Raw genomic sequence first — 23,071 nt, forward strand, 5'->3', positions numbered from 1 at the left:
AAGTGGTCCGACCCTATACTTGATTTTGTTTTATGTAATGGTTTTGGTATGTGAATGGTTGATTTCATTAGATGGTTTATCCAAATTGTTTATTTTCATGTGCATTTAAAAGTGTGTATTGAAATGTCATTTTATGTAATGCATCATTACATGTTGTGGTTATGGCATTGGCACATGTGTTAGACATGGCTAGTGTTTCGGGATGCTTTTGAGTGGGAACATAATCTCTAATGTGATTGTGGTGAGTCGGATTCCTACATTGATGTTGACCCTCCCGTGTCGGGAGTGGTAACGATTATTCTCGAGGTGTAAGAGAGATACGTTGATGTTGCCCCTCTTAAGCTAGGGTTGTGTTGTGTCAATGCGTTAATGTGATTATGTTTCCTTTAGAGAGATTGCTCTTTTTCCGTGGTATGGGTTAAGCGCTGTGTGGAATTCTCTTAAGTTGGGACATGTCGGGATATGTCTATTGTTCATGGTCTTGCATACATTTACGAAAATATTTTCAACTCTTACTTAGATGTTTCAGGATCTAATTTGGACTATGTCCCTTGACTATTCAAAAGTTTCAGGTGAAAGTAGTGGCGCCAAGGAAAAAGAGGTCATTGAGATGTAGCCATCATTTACGTTTTGAAAGTTTAGTAGGTCTTTGACCATGTATTGTGATATTCAAATGTTGTGTATTATTTTGATGATGTCATGTTAAACATCGATACGTTACTTGGTTACAAATGAGGAATTTATGGTTATTTGAGATTTCGATCTTGCTTCTGCATATGTGATGTTTACCTATCTTAGCTTGCTCATTTTAAGTTTGATATGCTGAGAAGGTAGAACAGGATTGTTGGGAATGATTTAGGTTGAGTGTATGTTGAAAAAACAAATATTCCCAAAATCCTCGGATAACACCATGCTTGAGAAAAGTGGGGTGTTACATAAGGTACAAACATTGGTACCCAAGTCCCGCATACAAAGCAAAGATGAGGGTGGTGCCCCCTCAAAATTAATGATCTCTTCCCTGCACATTCGTTCATATTGGTAGAAGGAATGGGGTTTAGGAAACATTTCTTCATGTAGGTCCACTAATACTCTGCCCCTCCACTACACACCGCTCCCTATCGACTAGACCTTTCTACAAGGGGACTCTATGGGCTTTGACTTCCTCCTTCTTGGTTTTGCAAAAGCATATAATAGACCGAGAGTAGCTGCGAAGACCAAGCAACAGATAGGACCTGCAAGTTTAAGGCAGTTAGGAGACTCGGGCACTTTCATAAGCCCTAGCTGTAAGTGGCGGTAGTGGTATCCCTGCTGACTTTGCATATCGGATGCTGGACGAAGCTCTATATCTTATGCTTATTCTGGATTCTTATCGAGATTATATATCTTATTAAATATTTATTAGGGTTAGATACCTCACAGTACCCTGGTAGGTACACCGCCACCCTTGTAATCATTTCATACTTTCATAATTTTATATACGCAACTGCTTCACCCCTCACAAGTTGGGGTGAGTCGACATCACCCAGAATAACTACATTGGGGAATCGTTTTTCTTTGTGTGCTTATCTGTGCTCAAGAAATAGGTACTCGTGGAATGCACAATTCTTGCTTAAAGTAGTTAAACATCATATACACTATTGATGGTAACCTATTACCCTCTTTTAATATTCTATTACTTTACATTTATGTTGTATTCTTATAAATGCTTACATACATGTGCAAAATGCATACATGCACACTAAACCTATGCACTTAGCAATTTGAGCGTTTGTCTTTGCTAAAAAACGATACTCATTTCATTAGTATATGTGTAAGCTTCAAAATACAATAGTCGAAATAAATTAAAACATATCCAAAAATATCAAAAGATAGAAGAAGCCTAATCTAAGGCTGTGCTCTAGAGGGTCCTCCTTTAGTGGGGGGTAGTAGGCATCCATGCTTGTCCTTCCTCCATAAAATCTAGGCTTAAAAAATCAATATCTCCCAAAGCATCAATCTCTTTTGGTGCTCTAGTTGTGGTAGGTTTTGTGGCACTTGGGGTTTCGAAGCTGGCTCAGGCACATATGGACTCCAGGGGCTGGCGGGATTAGGCAAATCACTTATCTTAGTGCTTATGTAATCTTCTGACGCCATCAAGTCTAGATCCCAGAACTCTGGCCAATCAAGGATATCGCATTCAATCGCCCCCGCTATGAAAATCAGCTCCAAAAAATTATCCTCAGGGCATATCATATCTAAATTCCTACGAGACAAATAGAAGTCGTACTTTATGAAGCCCGTGGCATAACAAACTTTCTCTGTCTAGCATGCTTGGGAGAGTCGATACTCCTTTACCGCGCGCCACACGGATGTCATTAACATTGACCTCCTCTAATTGGTGGGCAGCCTCCTTGGGTTTCCTCTCCACCTCTTGGAACTGGGTTTACAAGCAATCTTTCTCCTTTATGGTATGATGATGCTCTTGTATCAGTGCGACATTGGCATCTTAGAGGGCCGCAACGATCTAGCACCGCTCCTTCAACTTGCGCTTTATTTGCTCAAGTTCATCTATGAGGGAATTCCTTTCCCCCTTATTCTTTCAATGTCTCGCCCAAGGTCTCGGGCTTGATCCTAATAGCCCTCAAAGTCTCTAACTTTGTGTTAGAGGTGGCTCCATTTGGTTTGAAGACAAAGGCCTTCTTCTATCAACTTTTTTCCTATTTACCTCTGCCTTTGCCAAATTGGCCAGAGTACTTGCAATAGTAATCGTCGGTTGTTGTATCCCTTACCAGCAAAGCCAAAATGAAAATAAAATTTTAGCTATTGTATCAAATAAAGGAGTAAGTGTTAAAAAAACACAAAAGTGCCCATACTTCGACCAAGCACTACTCCACAAAATCCAAAGCCTTTAATACGCACCACAAGAAATCTTCTTCATCATGGGGCAGCACCATGTCACCCCACACTAGGCTCCCTCATTGAATCTGTGTCTAGGAGCCCTGGGTGCACTCTAAATTCATGCCCCTTAAGCTATCGTATCAGAGGTGGATCTCTCCTAGGTGAATGTGCCCTATGGCAGGAAATAAGGCTGAATTTGCCCTTAATTCCATCTCTAGGTCCTAACGGGGCAATCACTCCATTGGCTGAGGAAGTGGTAGCCCACACACAACCCGATGTTGGCTGTGATATCTCTCCAGCTAAGCTTGCTACTCCGAAAACCACTAAAGTAGGCTAAGTCCCTAGGCTCAGTGGAGAAAGTGACTTCAACAATTCTCCTTCCTTAAAATAACAACTAGAAGCTTGTGCAGATGGTGGCAATGGTAAAAGATTCATCTAGGGTAGATCAAATAAATCGTTAGGCAGTGGCTTCGCAGCTGTCTCTAATGTAATCGTCCTCTCTCCTTCAACCTTGGCTAGTTTTCTCATTTGCGCTAGGGAAATATCTCTTGAAGAGAAATGCCAACTATTGGAGTATCAATGCAAGGGTTTAATTGATTTTCAAAAATATTTTTCAAAAACACATATAAAGCAGCAGAATTAAACATCAAAAACACTTTATATGACCAATTTCCAATGACCACATACAATGCAAAACTAAGTCATTCCATAAAGGGTTTAGTAAATATACCTCACAACACTTAGAAGCCCAATCTAAAGGCTAGAATCCTCATTGGACAACAACTCCCGAACAAATTTTTGGTCAGACCAAACTGACTCTTGAAAACATGGGAGGCCTAGTCAGTTCACGCTCCGGTTAATTATTGAATCCCCCCAACTCACTCTATGTGCTAACCAGAGAGAGTGAGGGAGATTGGGTTGAAAATGGGTTCAATGAATTGGAAAATTCCAACCCAATAATAGTCTCACTGTTATGGTAGAATTGCTACTATAGCAATATGAACAAGAAGGGAAGCAATGGAGGAAGGGACAAGGAGATAGGTTTTCTAGACTCTCTTGAAGGAAAAACAACTTAGGTCGAGAGAGAATCGTAAAGGCCGACCTTAACTTGTTTTCCACCCTCATATATCACATATATTCATGCCCAAAATAGGAAACCCTAGCCACTTTGCATAACCCTCCTACACGTGTAGGCACCTTAGGCGAATCCCACATCGGCCATGCAAAGGGAGGGAATTGGGCATATAAGTGCAGAGGGTGTTTTACATAGCGACACGCGTTTTGGGATTAAATCCAAGAGAGATAAAATCAGGGATTGATTGCAATCTGAACCGGACAATACGTTGCTATGTGGACCTCGACCGTTACATGATGGTATCAGAGTCAACCCCCGAGTCTCTGAGCGCGATGGTGGGGCAAGCCTCAACGAGAATGCTAAGTCCCTAAGGGGGTGATCACCCTAAAATATACCGTAAGTGTACGAGTCGAACAAGTAATATAATAGTAAGTAAGAATATTGTTCCCACGAGGAAAAATTTCAAATACCAAATTTTTAAACTTTCTTTATTATTTAGACAATAAAAATTTCAGATTTAATAAAGAATAGAAAAAAAAATAAATTAATTAATTAGATTAATAAAATAAAATTAATTTGGAAGACAACTTGAATCAAAGAAATAAGTGGATTTTAATAACTAAGGCACATGTATGAACCTAACTATGCAATGCAAATCATAGATTTTTATGCGAATGAATTGGTCAATTGAGTATGTGACGGCGAAATCTCCTAACGCATTCGTTACTCTATTTCTAGGTTATAACGAGTTTATTCTCATTTAATAACTTTCTATATTTCTATGAAAGTTTAACCAAATGAAAACACATTACAATTTGTGAAATTCCTAGCGTATCGTTAAAAGTCACATAAAAAAACCGAATTCTATTTCTAGTCGGTTTTACTTTATGGTGTATGGTACCTACGATGCAATCCCCAAACTATCTCATTTTGATCTCAAGATTAGACATCAAATCATATAAATAGTGGTCAATTATTCACAAGCATTAAATCCAATACCACACAACTCAATTTATTCAATCACATAAAATTATAAAAAATACATCATCATAGTTTCGGCCAATACATAGCCTTAGTTTAACAAATTAGTTCATGACAAAATTAATTAAAACCCAAAATAACAATAGATGCAATAAAAAAATTAATTAATAAGAAAGAAGAAATTCCTTTATTCACATCTATTCAGATCTGAATTAGAGGAATCTACTCCATCTTCTCTCTTCCGTGTCCGCTTGCTACTTCGGAGGAGGCGTGCGCACTTCCTTCTTTGCCAAAATCCTCTCGTTGTGCCGCTCCCTTCAAGTTCCGCTGCTGCCTTCAAGTTCTCTCCAAATCCCTTATATCATTATTTATATATATCCATATGCGTATGGCTGGGCCGTCCTTAAATTCCTCGCGCCTCCCAAGTCTCTCCAATTCCACTTATAATATTATTATATTTAAAACTTCATGCCCCAACCCATCTCTACAACTTCACGCCCCTTCACACACACACACACACATATATAATATATATACATAATATAATAGATAATATAATATTTAATATTTAATATTTAATATACTATTAATTATATTAATTTTAATTATATTATAATATTAATTATTATATATATTAATTATTTATAATATTTTTATTTATATTGTAATATTAATTTATAATATCTTTTATTTTTTATTTTTATTTTATTTTTAACCCAAACATCAAGTAATATTCTTACAAAATAACAAGAATTACTAAAAATTAAATATATATAAAAGAAACTCAAAACACTAGACAATTCTAAGTAAACACACATATAAAATATTAAAAACACTACTCAATTATAACCAATAAATGTATGAATAAATTCCCACATCAAGGGGTACGTGTAGGCACCTTAGGCGAATCCCACATTGGCCATGCAAAGGGGGGGGGAACTGGGCATATAAGTGTGGAGGGTGTTTTACATAGCAACGCGCGTTTTGAGATTAAATCCCAGAGCGATAAAACTGGAGATTAGTTGCGACCTGAACCGGACAATACATTACTATGTGGACCCCGACTGTTATACGACATCATTCCCAAAGAAGTAGGGGCGATACAAGGCCCCGTGAATGTTGGAAATAAATATCCCCAAGAGTCACATATATTGTTTGTAACGCCTCATTTTACCAAATACACAATGATATCACATATAAGCTAACATCACCTACGGGTGTTATGGAAACGCTTAATCAACGAAAGCATTGGATCGAACTTAAAAGCTTAATCAAAGCTAAAGAAAGGAGGTTTCCACTATATTCCCTTTACAAGCATAATAAATGCACATGGCTTCCAGTACTCCAAAAACATAACACACCACTATAGGTACAACTGTAGGACATCCACACACACTTCTTACAACCTTGAATATCCTAGCTGCTATTTACAATACATCATTTGGATTACAAGGGTACGTAATAGAATAAAACTTGAAGCTAGCTACAAAACCCAAAGCTAGCCCAACTCCACTTCTTTGCCCTTGCTCGAACTGGAACCTAAAACACCTGGCATTTCTGATATACCTGGAATGTTGAATGTTCCATGGGTATAAACTGCCCGAAGTTAGATAATAACATCTAAGTGAGTGGTAAGAAAGAAAGGAAATAGTGCATGCAAGAGCAAAAAATGCAATATATCAAGAAGTCCCCTTTAGCCTCCATCATCCTTGTCGACACTTGTGTGAAATGCCTCAGCCCCATTTGTAGGCTAAGCCCCACATTTAGGCACGTGATCGGAGTCCAACCCCTCAACCCCACCTATAGGCATGGCCCCACCTTTAGGCATGGGATTGCCCCCCGATCATCGTGACAATTCACCAACAAGCGACCAATCATCATATACAAATTCCTGATCCACCAATAGCTATTGTCACCAAACAACATGTTGAAGACAAAGTAGAAGGAATATGTACAAACTGAGGAATATCAAGTAGGCACGGTGAACAAATCAAGGAAAATATGATGCGCAAACCACAAGCCACGCGCAAGAGTAATCATGTTTAACCCCATCGATGAATCATAATAACAAACTCCGTGATGCAAGCAAAATAGGAAAGAAATGCTCGGAAGCAAGGAAACATGAGATGTAAGCCACCAACCCGACACAAATGAGATCAAGGATAATCAAGAAGAAGCAAGAAGCATGCGGAAGCCACTCACCTTGAAGGTTTACCCTAAGAAGCACTATTTACGACGAGCGGGAATGGTTTTCTTGTGGTTTTGACGTCGTTTGGCACGACCTATGGTGCCGGTCTTGAACTTTCCAGCGAGGCAGTTCCTTCCCCATTCTTGGCAAAATTTTCTCCTTCCTTTGGTAGCGTTTTCTCTCTCCAACTCCTTTCCTTTTCCTCCTATTGAACGCCCAAAAAAATACCCCCAAAGGCCTTATATTTATAGACTTCCTGAGCCAATCACACGTCACCACCTTGAGAGGTCATCATGAGGCTTCAAATCCTATCTTCAAGTGGCCAATGAATGCTTGCCACGTGTCATTAAGGATAGGTTTTGGAGACTTTCCCAAACTTGGAGGCTAAGTAAGTTTTTCCTGGCCAATCAGGCGATGCCGGGTCATTATGAGCCATCATGTGATTCTATCTTATCTTCCAAGTGCCCAATAGTTACTTGCCATGTGTCCTTAAGGATAAGATTTAGAGACTTTGGAGGCTAAGAAAAAGACTTGGAGAAGACTTGGGGAAGACTTTGAGAAGACTTGGACATTAAGCAAAGAGTTGGACTTTAAAACTATCCAAAGGTGAAATGGAATGTAATTTGAGTTTTGCAATCATAAGGCCTTATCTTAGCTTCCAAGCAATCCATTCATTGCTTTCCATGTGTCCCTAACTTGGGGGCTAAGCAAAGGCTTTGATTTAAATAAGATTTGGAATCCAAAATTGAATTGAAATGTAAACTCACGTATGCACCTACCCAAATATTTACACCCTTGCCCCTGCCACCTCGCACTTTGACTTTTGTGCCTTATCATGACTTCCAATGGTTAGTTGGCTCAATTTATTCCCCTAATGATCCAATCACAAGTTTCCAAGAATTACACATTGGCCCAAACTTTTCGGTTAATTACAGTTAGACCCTTTGCAACTTGGTCCCCAGACCATTTTTAATTGCACTTTTTGGTTCAAAAAAATGGATAAATTACACTAGTACCCTAAGATTTTAGGTAAATTACACTTTTTACCCGAACTTCAATGTTTACAATTTTGCCCCTGGTTCAAAAATTGAACCTTTGATTCAAGACTTCTATGATCCCTCGAAATGACCTATTTTCTCAAGTATTAGAACCTAATAATCTCAGGTATTACCTCATTTTTGAGTTTGAAAATCTGGGGTATTACATAGTTCAAGCTCTCCATTCATAGATTCAATAACAACTCACATATTATAAAATGGCTACCAAACATATTTGCATTATTAATGGGTGGTATCGAGTCACGGTAAGGGAGAGATTAAAATACGAGAAACCACAAAGACTCTCATAGGAAATTAAGAACATGAGGGGAGGGTTAGGAACTTGCCTTTATTTGGCTGATTCTTGCATTTTCTACACTCCTACTGTGAATTAAAACGTTCTACATAAAATAATAGGATTGTGGCTCCAATTAATTAAATCTAGTCACATAATCCGCATACTCTATAACCGTGAGAAACCTATAGTTTTAATATATAATACTTCTAGTAATTTTACTCACTTACCGGGATGTTTTATACACCGAATAACTCCAAAATTCTCTGATTTCTCTTCCAATTTCTGTAATTTTTCCTTCTTTCCTACTGCTGGCCACCTCTTCTTCTTCTTCTCTCCAATTTCCCCCCACTTTCAGCCCTCGGAATGGCCATGAAATGGCTGAAATTTGGGCAAAAAATGGCCTCAAATAACATGCATAGCGCAACAACTTGGCGGCCAAGGCAAAATGGGCGGCCCAGGGCGCATTACGTGGCCTGTTTCGCGCCTGCCGTGCGACCACCCCCTCAGGTCGATCCCGCGACCTCACCCAACACACGCGCAAGCGTGACCAGCTGGGCTGACAGCCTCCTTACCCTATAATATTTAAGAGAACCCTCATTCCACTTTCCAAATTCACACCACAGCCCCCAAACTTCCAGAATTCACACACACACCCCTGAACTCCAATTTTCGTTTATTTCACTTGCACCCTAAATTTTTGAAAATCCACTAAATTAATTTATTTTACTATTTCCATAAATACTCCCAAATAAATTAATTAAGTGCCTTAATTTCTCATTTCCTCAAATCAATATGAATTATTATTTTTCCTTAAATCTCAAAATAAACAACAATGACCTCAAACACCGGTATTAATAATTATTATTTAACTCCAAATTTAGGGGATGTTATAGGTGAAATGCTGGAAATTTATACGAACCATAAGAGTTTGAAATACCTTCTCTCCCAGAGAGAATTAAACATGAGATAACCGCTCTGGGTGGAGCTATTGAAAGATTATGATTGCAAGATTCTATACCACCAGGAAAGGCCAACTTGGTGGTCGACACCTTGAGTAGACATGGCGCATCTGTGGTGGCCATGATGGTGCTAGAGTGGATGTTGCTAGAGAGGATTGGAGAGTCGTCTATCTCTTCTACTGAGGAGTGGCCTGTAGTAAACTGTGCTTATATCAAGATACAGTCCAAGCTACTTGATCAAATTCAGGTCTAGTAACCCAATGATGAGAGGTTGGCATTGATTTTGAGTGACCTTGAGAAATTCGTTCGTTTGGGATATTATCAGAGGGGTGATGGCCTCCTATTATTTCAGAAAAGGATTTGTGTGCTTGACGATAAAGAACTTACATAGGGAATTTTATCTGAGGCTCATAAAGCTTGATACACTATTCATCTTGACATTACAAAGATGTATAAAGATCTCCAATGTCAATTTTGGTGGGAAAGAATGAAAATGGATGTAGCAAAATATGTTTCACCATGCCTAGTATGCCAACAAGTGAAAGCAAAGCATAAAAAACCAGCTGGGTTGTTACAGGTGTTGCCGATACCAAAGTGGAAGTGGGAGCATATCGTTATGAATTTTGTGATAAGCCTACCCAGGACGGTGAGAGGACATGATGCGATTTAGGTGATAGTGGATAGGCTGACGAAATCAACCCATTTTCTATCGATAAGAATACTTATCCTCTACACCGATTAGCAAGGCCATACATTAAAGAGGTGGTGCATTTTCATGGTGTTCCCACTAGTATTGTGTCAGACCAGGATCCTTGATTTACGTCGCACTTTTGAGGAGCATTACATGATGCCTTGGGATCTAAGTTAAAATTTAGTACTGCTTTTGACCCCCAGATTGATGGGTAGTTAGAGAGGACTATTCGGACTCTGGAGAATATGTTGAGGGCTTATGTACTGGATTTTTGTGGTGTCTAGGATGACCATTTACCCTCGATAGAATTCGCTTATAATAATAGCTACCACTCCAGTATTGGAATGCCACCTTACAAAGCATTATACGGTAGACCATGTAGGTCGCTAATATGTTGGTCCGAATTTTCTACATAGTCTGCTAAATAGTGTCTGGCCCCAATATACATGATCCTTGGTGGCAAACATAGCCCTACCATCTCGCTCTACCTCCTTAGTTATATGGTGTTCATGGTGTATTTCATGTTTCGATACTGAGAAAGTACGTGTCAGATCCTTAGCACATTATTGATTATCAGGAGATTAAGATAGGGGAGGATGCATCCTATGAGGAGTCACCCATGTGTATTGTGGAATGAAAAGAGAGTCTTGAGAAATAGAACAATCCCTCTTGTGAAAGTTTAGTGGCAACGACATTCGCCAGACGAGGCTATGTCTGAACGAGAGGAGGTGATGAGATGCTTATACTCCTAGTTGTTTGACTAGTCAAGTATGAATTTGGGGGACCAAATTCTTTTAAAAGGGGGAAAAATTATAACGACCTGATCATGAGTCTAGATTATTTTGGTATTTTGATATTAATGTTTTGCAAGTGTTATTTTGGGATATAAATTGAATTGGATTTTTAAAGTGTTGCAAGCATATATATATATATATGATTTTACAAGTAATTAATAGATAAAGAAATGAAACCAATAAGGAAGGACTAAGTGGGCATATGTATAATTGTATGAGGGCAAAATGGGAAAGGGGAGATGGTATAAAATGGGTGTCTTAGAGAGCAAGCCATATGCTTCCTCTTCTTATCCCATTCCTCTTTTCTTCTTTCCTGTTTCCATCCCCATTTCTTCTTCTTCTTCAATTTAAAGCTTCAAGGAAGGGATCAGTAGTTGGAACTAGGGGTTTTTTGGTGAAAACTTGGAGGCTAAGCTTGGTCCTTCTTTTTTCCCAAACTCATCTATTGGAATCAAGGCAAGTTCTCATCTATCTTCTTTTAAATGGCAAGTTTCGACTTAGGATTCTTGTTGCTAGGAAATTTTGGTCTTTTCCTTCCATTAAAGTTCTTAAAATACCCATTTCTGGGTGGAAATTAGAAAAACACTTCATTTGGAAGGGGGTTGTTTTGAAAGAATTCGATTGTTTGCGTTTCGTGTCATTTTTCTTGAATTTCCAGTTAATTGTATGCAACATCTAGATGGGGACTTATTTCTCCCCATGTTTTAAAAAGGAATGATGCATTTGTTGTTAGGGTGAAGTTGCATGCATGAATTTGGTGTGATTTGCATGCATTTTGGGGTTGTTTTATAACTTCTTGGTTTCTACTTGTCGAACGCTTTTGGGGAGCTATCAACCGTTTTTAAGGAACGGCCAATCGGTCTCGCCCAGTAGCTGTCAACTGTTAGATACTGAGAGGGTGAACTTCAGGCTGTCGACCGGTTAGCAAAGGTTGTCGACTGTTTTCCCTTGCCTGTTAACTGTTTTTCCTTATTGTCAACCGTTTTTGCCCAAAACCCACAGAATTGTCGATTGTTTTTCTTACTTATCGACCGATTACTTCCCCTATTGCTTGACTCTTTAATTGATGCATCCACCTTGCCCAACTCATCATAGGACCTCCTAGCAAGCCCTCAAACCTATTAAACTTTGAGATTTATTCATGGAGGGTGGGAAATGTGTGCATTCCAATATTCGTGCATTAGTCAACATATTTTTTGTAAAGGAAGGGAATGGGTTTGTTTGTGCTTTTTGGTGCACATAAGTATGTCAAGGAAAGGTGCTTCACAAAGTGTCCGTGGGATAAGGAAACGGTATATGTTTTTGATAATGCATGTTATATACATGGGCTTATGTGTGCTCATTTAAACTTTTAAAAGGTAGTGTGTTTATGAGGTAACTAAGGATATCCTATCAGGTCGACGAGCTTGTGGCTGACCGTGGTGTTAGGTTTGAATAGCAATGGCACTAACACCAAGAGGGGGGTGAATTGGGTTGTTTTTAAAAATTTGATTGAACTTGAAAAAGCTTTTGATGAAAAATGAGATTTTAGAGCAAGTGAGGATTATTGAAATGCTTGGAATAATAAATGAAAGAAAGAGCACAAGCAAAAAAGATACACAACGATATATAGTGGTTCAGCTTAAACCAAACCTAATCCACTACCTTAGCTCCTCACTAAAGATTTTTGAATCAATCCACTAAAAACCTCCTATCTCTCTAGATAGGCCCTCTAGTAACAAGTTTGGAAATTACAACCTCTTGCTTAGACAAGCAATCCCTCTAGCAACAAGCTAGGTATTTGAACCCCTTACTTCAATAAGTAAGTCCTCTAGCACAACAAGCAAGGAATCAATATCCTCCTACAAGCAATGTAGGCCCTCTAGCAAAACAAGCTAGGAAAAATACAAAGAGACATAAGATAAGAGAGGATATGAGAAACAATATTCTCAATTACAAATTCTCTCAAAAATAAAGATAAGGCTTGATAATGAATTTACAAAATAAATACAATGACTTGAAAAGAGAATGGATTTACCAATGAAGCACAACAATGATCTTAGCACTTGGGAGCTTGTAATGTAATCTCTTGGTTAATTTGAATCACCCATTTAACTTGTATTTATAGTGCCTTGAGAGCCCATTCACAAATCTTTCCATTGGTAGTGGAAAAGCCACTTTGGGTGAGTGGAAAAACTAGTTGTTTGGTGTTTCTACGACACAAATGGTCGACATATTGAAGTCATCGGTCGACAGATGGGTGAAATTTAAAAGTCGGTCGACAGATAGTTCCTTGTGCAAATGTTCTGCCAGTCGATAGATGCATAGGCATCGGTCAACAAATTCACAAAAGAATATAAGGTCGATCAACAAATGATGAGGTATCTGTTAACAGATAAAGCCATCTTTCAGGGGATGCATACATTACAAGATATTTTATTTATATTTTACCTTCCATTTACTTTAATACATAAATGTAAATAAGAAAGTACCCCCCATTTGAATTCAATAAAAATATCTAAAAAATCAAAATCCAAAACAATAAGAAAGTAGAATTTTGGATTTAGTACAAATTCAGGATTTAGCAATTTCACCACTCCCAAAATACATACATTCTATTTCTTGAAAAATTCATTAAAAATTATTTTAACACCAATGAATATTAGATATCAAAATACCGAGAAATAATTTTTCAAAATGAAAACATTTTCATATATGTCTCCTTATAATGTACTAATCTTTCAGACTTAGAAAAAATTATAGATCATTCAATTTTCATTTTCACATAGGTACTTGAAATTGATTTTTGTTGAAAACCATAAACTTGACTCATGCTTGGGGATCAAAACCAATAAAACCAAATGTTGTTTTTCATCATCAAAACAAAATCAACAAAACCAAATGTTGTTTTTCATCATCAAAACTAATCACAAGAATGTAAAACATCATGTGGTTATCATGCTAGTAGGCTTATGCCCGACCGTGGTTATTATGCCGGTGGGCTTATGCCGACCGTGGGAGCTTCAACTCATAATGTTGCCTAGTATGAACTAGGAAATGGGTGGAAAATGGTCCACATTTGATAATGTAATAAATTCATTGACTCATTGGTGTGAGATTTGGCGTAGGGGCATGACTTGCATGACTTTGTCCATGGTGGGAATTCTTATTTTTGTCTATGATGATATCTATTGTGGTCCCTCCCTAGGGGAGGTGATATTCTTTTACTCTTGTTGTTGATTTATCATGGCTCAGTTTATTATGCCTTCATTTGTTATTTATACTTGCTGAGCTTTGTAGCTCATGTTCGTTCTTTGCATCATTCTAGGCGTAGCCAAGGGGAAAGCGAGGGAGGGTAATGAGTCTAGCCGTGATTGAGCTAGATTAGATATATGCACAGAGTCACTCCAAACCGAAGATCCTAGGAGGTTGTTTTAGGGTAAAGGGATGAATTTTATTTTCTTGTATTCTTTGTTGCCCTTCTCATTATTTTGTTATATATGGGGCAATTAGGCCCTGGAAAAAGAGTGATGTATTACTATGAGGACATGTATATATTTTTCTGATCTTATAGGTGATGTGAAGATTGTGTGATTATTTGTTGATTTTGTTTATGTACCTTTTCTTTAGCGACTCTCTCACAAATCTCCTATGCTAGTGGGAGCTCTAGGAGTTGGGTCGTTATAGTACAAATGCTGGATGTCATCTAAATCTAACATTAAGGTCACTAACACTAACATGAACCCCCTTAGGCTAGTTTATTAACATCCTCTTAGTGCTCCTGCACCATCGATTTCATGTTTGACCACTTGTGCACTGCCCTTCTTATTTCTTCTGTGTGTTAGAATCGTGATGTTTTCCAACCTCAGGGTGGACGAACCATCAACTACCCAGTCTTAAAACCATTCACCTTTTGTGGTGCCTTATTATTCACATTTTTGATAGCTATGAATTCTTTCTCCCCCCTCATGGACCGGACGTGGTAGAAGCAATGGAATAAAGCAATTGTTGGCTCTACCCTGGGCTCTCTACACAGGACAAAAATCCTACAAATAAGGCCCAGCCATTCGAGTGCAACTAGGTCGGTACTAATACCTTCTCCTCCAAAAATTGTATCCCAAAAGGGTGCATTGGAAGTCTAAGCCCAACTCTTAAACTATCTAAGTGAATCGCTATGCGACCTCCCTCAAACGTGGTCGAATATTCCACCATACTAAGACTCCTTAGCCTCCGTGATCACCGAATGCTAAAAGCCTGCACATTGATGTCTACAAGCTCACTCCTTATCACTGAGTACTATAGCTTGGGTGAGATAAAGACCTCAACAAGGCCTGACATGCCCGTTTGTGGTTTAGAAGATGGTTGAGAAGAAGCCATGGCATTTACCCCAAAAGAGTTAGGCTTCTTGGGAGAAAAGTCTTTGGGAGCAAAGTCTTCCGGAGACTTAGAGTCTTTAGAGGAGTCAGAAGGCTTGGAAAGTCTTCGAAAGCTTCAGAAGACTCTTTGGTTTCTCTAGATGACTCAAGCTCTTCGAGAAAAAAAGACAAAAATATGGACCACATAGGGACCACCCCTATTTATAGATAGAGTCTTAGGAAGCCGATTTTTCCACAAAGTCATATGGAGACTTTCCCTTCGATGAGTTGATAGATCTAGCATAAATTCGAATTGAGTCGCATCCTAGTTTTCAAGGTGTCGAGAACCCACATTTTACTCTTCCCTTTGTCTTGTTGCCAAAGGCAAAAGTGGGGAGCCATTGTTGTGGGGTGCCCTAGGAAAATCAAATCCAACAAATTCCAAAATCCTAGAAATATCGCAAGAAGGCCAAAAACCTAGATGACCCCAAAGAGTCTTTTGGGCAAGAGTCTCCTAGAGCCTTCTGAGAGTCTCCGAGGTAATCTAACCCTCACCATCCTTCAAGGGCTAGGACTCACCTGAAAAGTCTTTTGGGTGCAAGCCATCCGATGACTCCAAGGAGTCTTCAAACCCATCCGGAAGATACTCATTGGGGCACTCTATCCCCAAAGATACCTCCAGGCCCTCTAGCCTCATCTGATGCATTTTCCTTGAAGAGTCGAGACTCACATCAGCATCTCATCTCCCACATGGTATAATACCCCATATTTTCGTGAAGATGCCACGTATTTTAAGTGAGTTTAAAATACCGAAAAATATGTTTGAAATGGCAACAAATGACAAAATCAGTCGTAGGGAGTACATTAGAGCTTAGATACCTAAGGACAAAAGTATATCTTTGACGAACATCTCGAGGTGAGATTTATGACGCTGAAAGAAATCAAATCAGAGACAGTTTTTCGGTTAAACTAAGTTGTAGCCTAAAAAGACCGAATGATGGTAAGGGCTTCCTGGAAATCGTACATATCAAGTAATTTTAAGTTATTAATTTTGAGATTTTAAGTATCTTGATAAATTTGATGTTTGAGGGTGTAATTGTAATTAGAGAATTATCCAAATGAAATAAGGATGAAATTAGGAGCTTATGTGGTAAAATATAAAAGTTTGAGAATTTGAAATAAGGGTCAAAATGTCATTTGGAAGAAATTGGGGAATTAGCTTGGATTTCAAAAGTTAAATCCATTCTAGTTTTGGATTTAAAAAGCCATTCAAATATATCTTTGAGTCTTTGGAGTCCATGGCTTAGATTATGACAAGTGGCATAATGTGATTGGTTGAAGAAATCTATAAAAAGGAACCATGGGTTGTTCTCAAATCATTCCAAGCAAGTTTGAGAGTTGAGGCACTCTAAGAGGAGGAGATTTCTCTAGAGAGAGAGGAGGAAGTTCGGCAAGAAGGCGGGAAGAAATCGATGGAGAAGCCGGGGAGAATGAGCCTCGTCGGAGTTACGAGCCCTCGTCGGAGTTACGAACCTTCGCCGGAGTTCGCCAAAATCAATTAGAAAAAAAGTGAGGTAAGTCTGAATTTTTTTTTATAATCCTGTAGAGGGGGAAGACAGGGTCGCGTAGGTTTAAACGAGGGTTGAATCGGAGTTAAAACAAGAGAGATATGGCCGAAATACAAAAACAACGCAATGTTGTCCGAAATCTGGTAGCAGAGCGTGAGATACACGCGCCGGAAGTGGCTACGCGTGAAGGTGCATGAGCCACCTTCCTGAGGTGCGTGAGGGCGTGTTTGAGCTTTCCCTACTTTAATGCCCCTCAACCCCATATAAAAATATTTGAGCTTAGGTTTACCAAAACACGTGTTTTCTGTAGAAACCTAGGCCGTTTGTTGTGAAATTATACTGTCCAAGAGATAAATCAACAAGGTGAGACTCCTATACTCCAAATCTTATCTTTTATTCTCTTATGAGAGATTTCTATTGCATGAGACGTATTTTGTGAAGTTCTTGTACACAGACTCTTGTTATTCTCTTACGTCAAATAATGTTACATATATGAACTATATTTTTCTGAAAAAAATATGCTGTTAGCTTTTTAACTGTTGCATTTATAAAATTCGTGTGGCCATACTGTTGTACCTATTTGTTGTTGGCCAAGGGAAAAAGTCGGATATCCCCCGAGAGGCGCTATGCGTGCGCCATTGAGAAAGCTCTCGTGGGGAAGACCGTGAATCTAAAGAACAACGAATGTGGTGCTTGCATGAGTTCTACGAGGTCGGGCCAAAGTGACATGGTTAGGGACCTCCCGAGAGTGCTATGCATGCGCCATTGAGAAAGCTCTCGTTGGAGAAGGCTGACGTGTTCACGAGGCATCTCGGAGTAGTTCTCCTTGTCTTCTCATACATTTTATACCTAATCATGCATCAATATAAACTGTTTTTAGAGTTTCTCAGTAGAAGATTTATCTTCTAATTGGACTATGTCTCTGGAATATTCAAACGTTCCAGGTTCGACGAGCGGCTCTAAGGGAAATAAGGTAGCTGAAGAATTAGCTTAAATTATTGTCTGTAGCATGATTAGCATATTTTTGTTTATGTGCGAACCTATGTAATTTTGGATATGTTTAAGATATTTAGTTATCACTTGCTAGAGATGATGTCCATGTAATACATTTTGTAGACGTCTTGAACAATTTTATGATAAATAAAGCATTATGGTTGTAAACCATATCAGGTTCGATCTAGCTTCCGCATTTGAAATTTTAATACCTGTCTTAGCTATTCGATTATTGGGTTTGTTAAGCTGAGAAGGTAAAAATTAGAGTTTTTGAGACATTGTGTGATGTATGATGGCTATTGTGATATGAAAACTTTTTATATTCCCGAAATCCTAAGTTATAACACGCTCAAGAAATTTGGGGTGTTACACATGGACCCCACAAGCAATATCTATAAATACTTGACTACTACAGAACAAACGGATCTTTCTCACAAATAGGCTCAAGATTTCAAGACTTCAACCCCAATCCACCTTGAACCCATTGAGAGACTACCCCTCTGAAGACTCCCATCCAGAACATGTCACATACATACATTCATACTTTTACTTGATGGCATCATCATCTAACTTGGGCATCAGAGGGCCCATGTGGGAAAGCTCCTCACGTGCCTTATAACTATTCCTCTGTTGTAAACCCATCTAATGTCACCCATCCGAAGACCCTTCGAGGAACAAGGTCATCAAAGACTCTCAGAAGCCATCCAAAAACTCCCTGCATCCTCCTAGCTTTCCCGGACAACGGATAGAGCCCGACACCTACTACCCCCTATAGTGCCGCAGACCTTGACTTCTCACCTGGACTTTGCAAAGTTGTTCCCTAAGACAAATAAATTTAATTGTTGTAATTAGACAATAACACCATTCGACCTTGTGGTCTTTTTCAACTTTTCTTTCCTTTTATACTTTCTTTGACGACTTATGACTTGACAATATCGTCCTCAAATATGAGTTTCTTAGGTGTTGGAGTGGATAAGGCCATGACCGAGTGGGGTGCACTCCACTCAACCATTACTTGGATCTTGACTTCTTTTAGTTTCCACTTGGACTTTTGGCCCTTTTAGCCTTGGATCTTTGGATTTTGGCCCATGTATTTGACCTAGATATGCCATTTGTGTCTCTCCATATCTAAACCATCTACTGTTTGTAAGGCATAACAATTGATAAATGTGATGAAGTAGGAAAAACCTTTAGCATGTATGTTTATCGGGCCACATACATCAAAATGTACTAAGCTCAAGAGCTCATTGGCTCGTTCTCCCTTTCTATTAGAAAGCACATTGCTCATCTTTCCTTATAAACATGATTCACACTTGTCATATGATTCATAATCAAATGACTCTAAGTATCCATCCTTATGTAACTTAGATATGTATTTCTCATTTGAATCACTCTTTTGATTTTTTTTTTATCAAATTCTATTGATGAAGTTGATGTCGAATAAATTAATATAAACCAAAAGATATTTGATTGTGGGGTTTATGTTAATTTTAATATATAAGTGAGTTAGAGTTTTATATTAACATATATACTATCAGTTTTTATGAACAAAATTTGACAAAAATAAAAAAAATAGACTAAATTTTTAACATAAATCCAAGTTGAGTGATTGTGGTGACAAAAAATTGACTCTTAGGTATGGGGTGCGAAACATTGCTGTTAATATGGTGCCTAGAGGTACAAAATGATTTCTCCATCCATAGGTGTCATTTGAAATGCAATTATTTTAAATAATAAAATTTGAAACAATATATATCGTGTAAAATCCTTCTATTCAAATGCAAATGTAGCCTAACAGAATTTTTATGTGACATTTTATTAGATGATAAGTGTTAAATAAACATCTTAATCTGTATGGTGTTTACTAATTAGTGCATTGATGAGTAGGTTTATACCCACCAAAAGGAACAGGAAAATGAAGGAGATTAACAATGAAATGCGGGGCCTTGTGATGGGCATCATCAGTAGAAGAGAGAAAGCCCTCAAGTTGGGAGAGAGCAACGAGGGGGATGATTTACTAGGTATACTACTGAACGCTAACCTTAATGAAATCAAAGAACATGGGAACAACAAGAAGGCAGGGATAAGCATGGAAGATGTGGCTGATGAGTGCAAGCTGCTGTACTTAGCCGGCCAAGAGACCACTGCAAACGTGTTGGCCTGGACCATGATCCTGCTGAGCATGCACCCAGACTGGCAAGCTAGAGCCAGAGATGAGGTTCTGAAGGTTTTTGGGAAGAACAAACCAGAATATGATGGTTTGAGCCACCTTCGAATTGTAAGTGTTTTCTAGTTTAGTACCTACTGTTCTTGGAATGAAAGTTGCATAAAAAATCTGTTTGGCTTTGCTTTACAGAGCCTAATTTAGTTGCCTTTTCTTTTCGTTTTCCCAAAACAAAGTTAGATTGTGTTATAACAAAATCTAGGAGGAATGAGAAGCCAAGGTGGGGAATGGCGATCGGATAACCCGTAGGGTCAGCCTAGCTAGTGTTTTTAAATTCATAGGCTTATTAGTATAACTAATTAAGTTATTTAGCTTGTACACTCAGAGTGTATGTCATGACTTGATAATCTTATATAGTCATCTAAAAGTGAGTGACCAGACCATTTGGTTGGATGAGTTTAGAATTTTGTCTATCCAAACACCTTGTCACGAGAGAGTTTGTTTCATTCAGAAACTACATTTTTACTTGTTGAGTCCATTTGACGTACTACTATTGTGGGATTGTAAACGTAGGCATCTTAAGTCTAAACCACATTGAATTAATTTTGCGTTATTTTTTCTTAATTTACGTTCGTGCATGTGATGTTTGATCATAAGAATTTGCTCGTATGGTAGGTAACCATGATACTGAATGAAGTTTTGAGGTTGTACCCACCAGTCCCCACACTGACTCGAGTTGCCGAGAAAGACACGACCATAGGAGAAATGAAGCTTCCGGCCGGAACTCGGCTTCAACTCCCTCTGATCTTCCTGCATCGCGATCCGGAAATATGGGGCGAAGATTCAAAAGAGTTCAAGCCAGAGAGATTTTCAAGCGGGGTTGCGAAGGCATCGAAGAAGCAACAACTCGCCTTCTTCCCCTTCAGCTGGGGTCCTCAAACATGCATCGGCAACAACTTTGCTATGATGGAAGCAAAAATGGTCGTCTCCATGATATTGCAACGCTTCTCCTTCCAGCTTTCTCCAGCCTACACTCATGCGCCTTGCTTCGTTGTCACGGTTCAACCCCAGAATGGCGCTCACCTCATTTTACATAAACTCTAGTCTCATCTAGATATATATCTGTATCTCAAAATTAATTCGTCTTCTTTAAAACCCTCCTGTCATATAAAACAATAAGCGCATATACAGAGGGATTGGTATGTAAATTGTCAATGCGTATACCATTCCTAGTCTATTAATTCATAAAGCATATGCAACCTTTGGGTTATAATTAGTTTCATATAATTACTAAAATAATATATCACAGTATTGTTATTTTGATAATTATAGAGAAAACTGATAAGAATTCGAGAGAGAGAGAGAGAGAGAGGGATTGGTATAAAATTCTGTATTGTTATTTTGAGAATTATAGTCTAAGGCTTTAGTCTTATATATATATATGGTGGTTTTTGTATTCTTAAACCTCAATTAGAAAAAAAGGCATGAATAGTTCTGTCCTCTCTCTTGGGGGATAGAATTTTGTCGCCAGCCCCAATGGTTTATCCTCGGTCCTCATGACCCTGATTCATTCTTCTTCATCAAACCGGAATTCTAGATCTTACGTACTTTTGAAATAAATATTTAACAATTAAGCATTTAGAATAAAATATCTAACGCTGGGTGAAAGAAACCCATCACTGGTGATGGCTCCAGGTGACAATGGTACCCATAATGATGGGTCCTACCAGACATTTCATTTTTCTAAGTTATGAATTTTTACTTTTTATTTTAATTAAATTTAAGTTAATATCTACTAATTATTTTTTTTTTACCTGAAAAATATATGGTTTCAACTTATAATTCACTAAAAGGGGAGCTTTTTACCAACCATTTTGTTGACTATCTAGAAAAAGTTGTCAAGAATTTAAAGTTATTGTAACCTAGCTACACTTAAGGGAGATTTCCCTATAGAGGTGGTAGCACGGAGATTTCCCTATAGAGGTGGTAGCACGCAGGAGGAGTTATTGTAACGCCCTCATTTTTATAATTAATATTTATATTTTTTTGAGGGGGACGTGATGCCAGCACGACTACTAAAAAATCATGACGACCTCTTTCTTAGAAACCCTGACTGAGAAATACAAGGGGGAGCGTCAAAATAGTTGGCACCTACAAGAGTCTGTGAAAATTCAACATCTAACATATTTTCTTCTGATAAAAAACTCTTCTATTGCCTTATCAATCCATTTAATACATTAGTAACATATATTGAGATCAATTACATTAGGCAATATTAAACCTAACACAATATTCTATTACAACATCCACACTAAAAAAAAACATCACCAGGCCCTTTTGGTTGGAACTGCTTTGTACACGTCTAACCCCTGCCTGCAGTATTGCTTACCCCATCCTTGCTTGGTACCCTGCTCTTACTTGGAATGGCACAAGCAACGTGAGTCGCAAGTGTAACGATCATAAATTTTCACCTCAATATTTATTTACAACAGCTGAAGCACACGGACAAAAATTACACATGTCAAGGGCTTGTACGTACATCCCATAACATCAGCTAAACAAATATAACAAAACACCCCATCTGAGCCCCTGTCCATACTTACCACCAATGATCTTTTAGGTCAGGAATGCCCCGTATACATGGTTATCGGCAAGGATCTAATACCACTAGCTTGACCTTGAACTTTTCCTTCCTTAACCTGGAATGATATTAAAACAACATGAGCCATGAAACTCAGCAAGCATATATGAAATAAATGAGACATCATATTAACACACGTATTCATAATTATGCACACGGCTATTTGAGCCAAGTTCATATTGTATACCGTGTATCAACATGCACGTTCACGTTCACACTACTTCTTTACATCATGCACATGCTCAATAAAATACAAATAGCCCTTCAGTTCAATATGCTCAACAATATCATATGCAATGTCATCACTCTTACTACTCATTAAGCATACGTCACCCTCTTTGGCATGGTAGCACACGCCTAACCTGCTCAGACGTCACCGACACAGCGATAACAGTGCCCTCGCTCAGAGGCCGAGGGGATAAATACCTATCATAAACTTTTATACAATATCATACATGATCATATGCAACT

General features: G+C 38.4%; 1 protein-coding gene across 1 annotated transcript in view; it reads left to right on the plus strand.

Moving 5' to 3' along the window:
* LOC127811104 (cytochrome P450 CYP72A219-like) overlaps positions 1 to 21,219 on the plus strand; it is a gene marked incomplete at its 5' end in the record, with an annotated part of 34,420 nt that extends 13,201 nt beyond the window's left edge. Inside the window, 2 exons of the mRNA XM_052350817.1 lie at positions 19,683 to 20,073; positions 20,635 to 21,219. Of these exons, the coding sequence (XP_052206777.1) occupies positions 19,683 to 20,073; positions 20,635 to 21,063 (820 nt within the window). The remainder of the gene's footprint in view (positions 1 to 19,682; positions 20,074 to 20,634) is intronic.
* Positions 21,220 to 23,071: the final 1,852 nt, after the last annotated feature.

Source organism: Diospyros lotus, chromosome 10, assembly GCF_014633365.1.
Source record: "Diospyros lotus cultivar Yz01 chromosome 10, ASM1463336v1, whole genome shotgun sequence".
Taxonomy (NCBI): Eukaryota; Viridiplantae; Streptophyta; class Magnoliopsida; order Ericales; family Ebenaceae; genus Diospyros; species Diospyros lotus.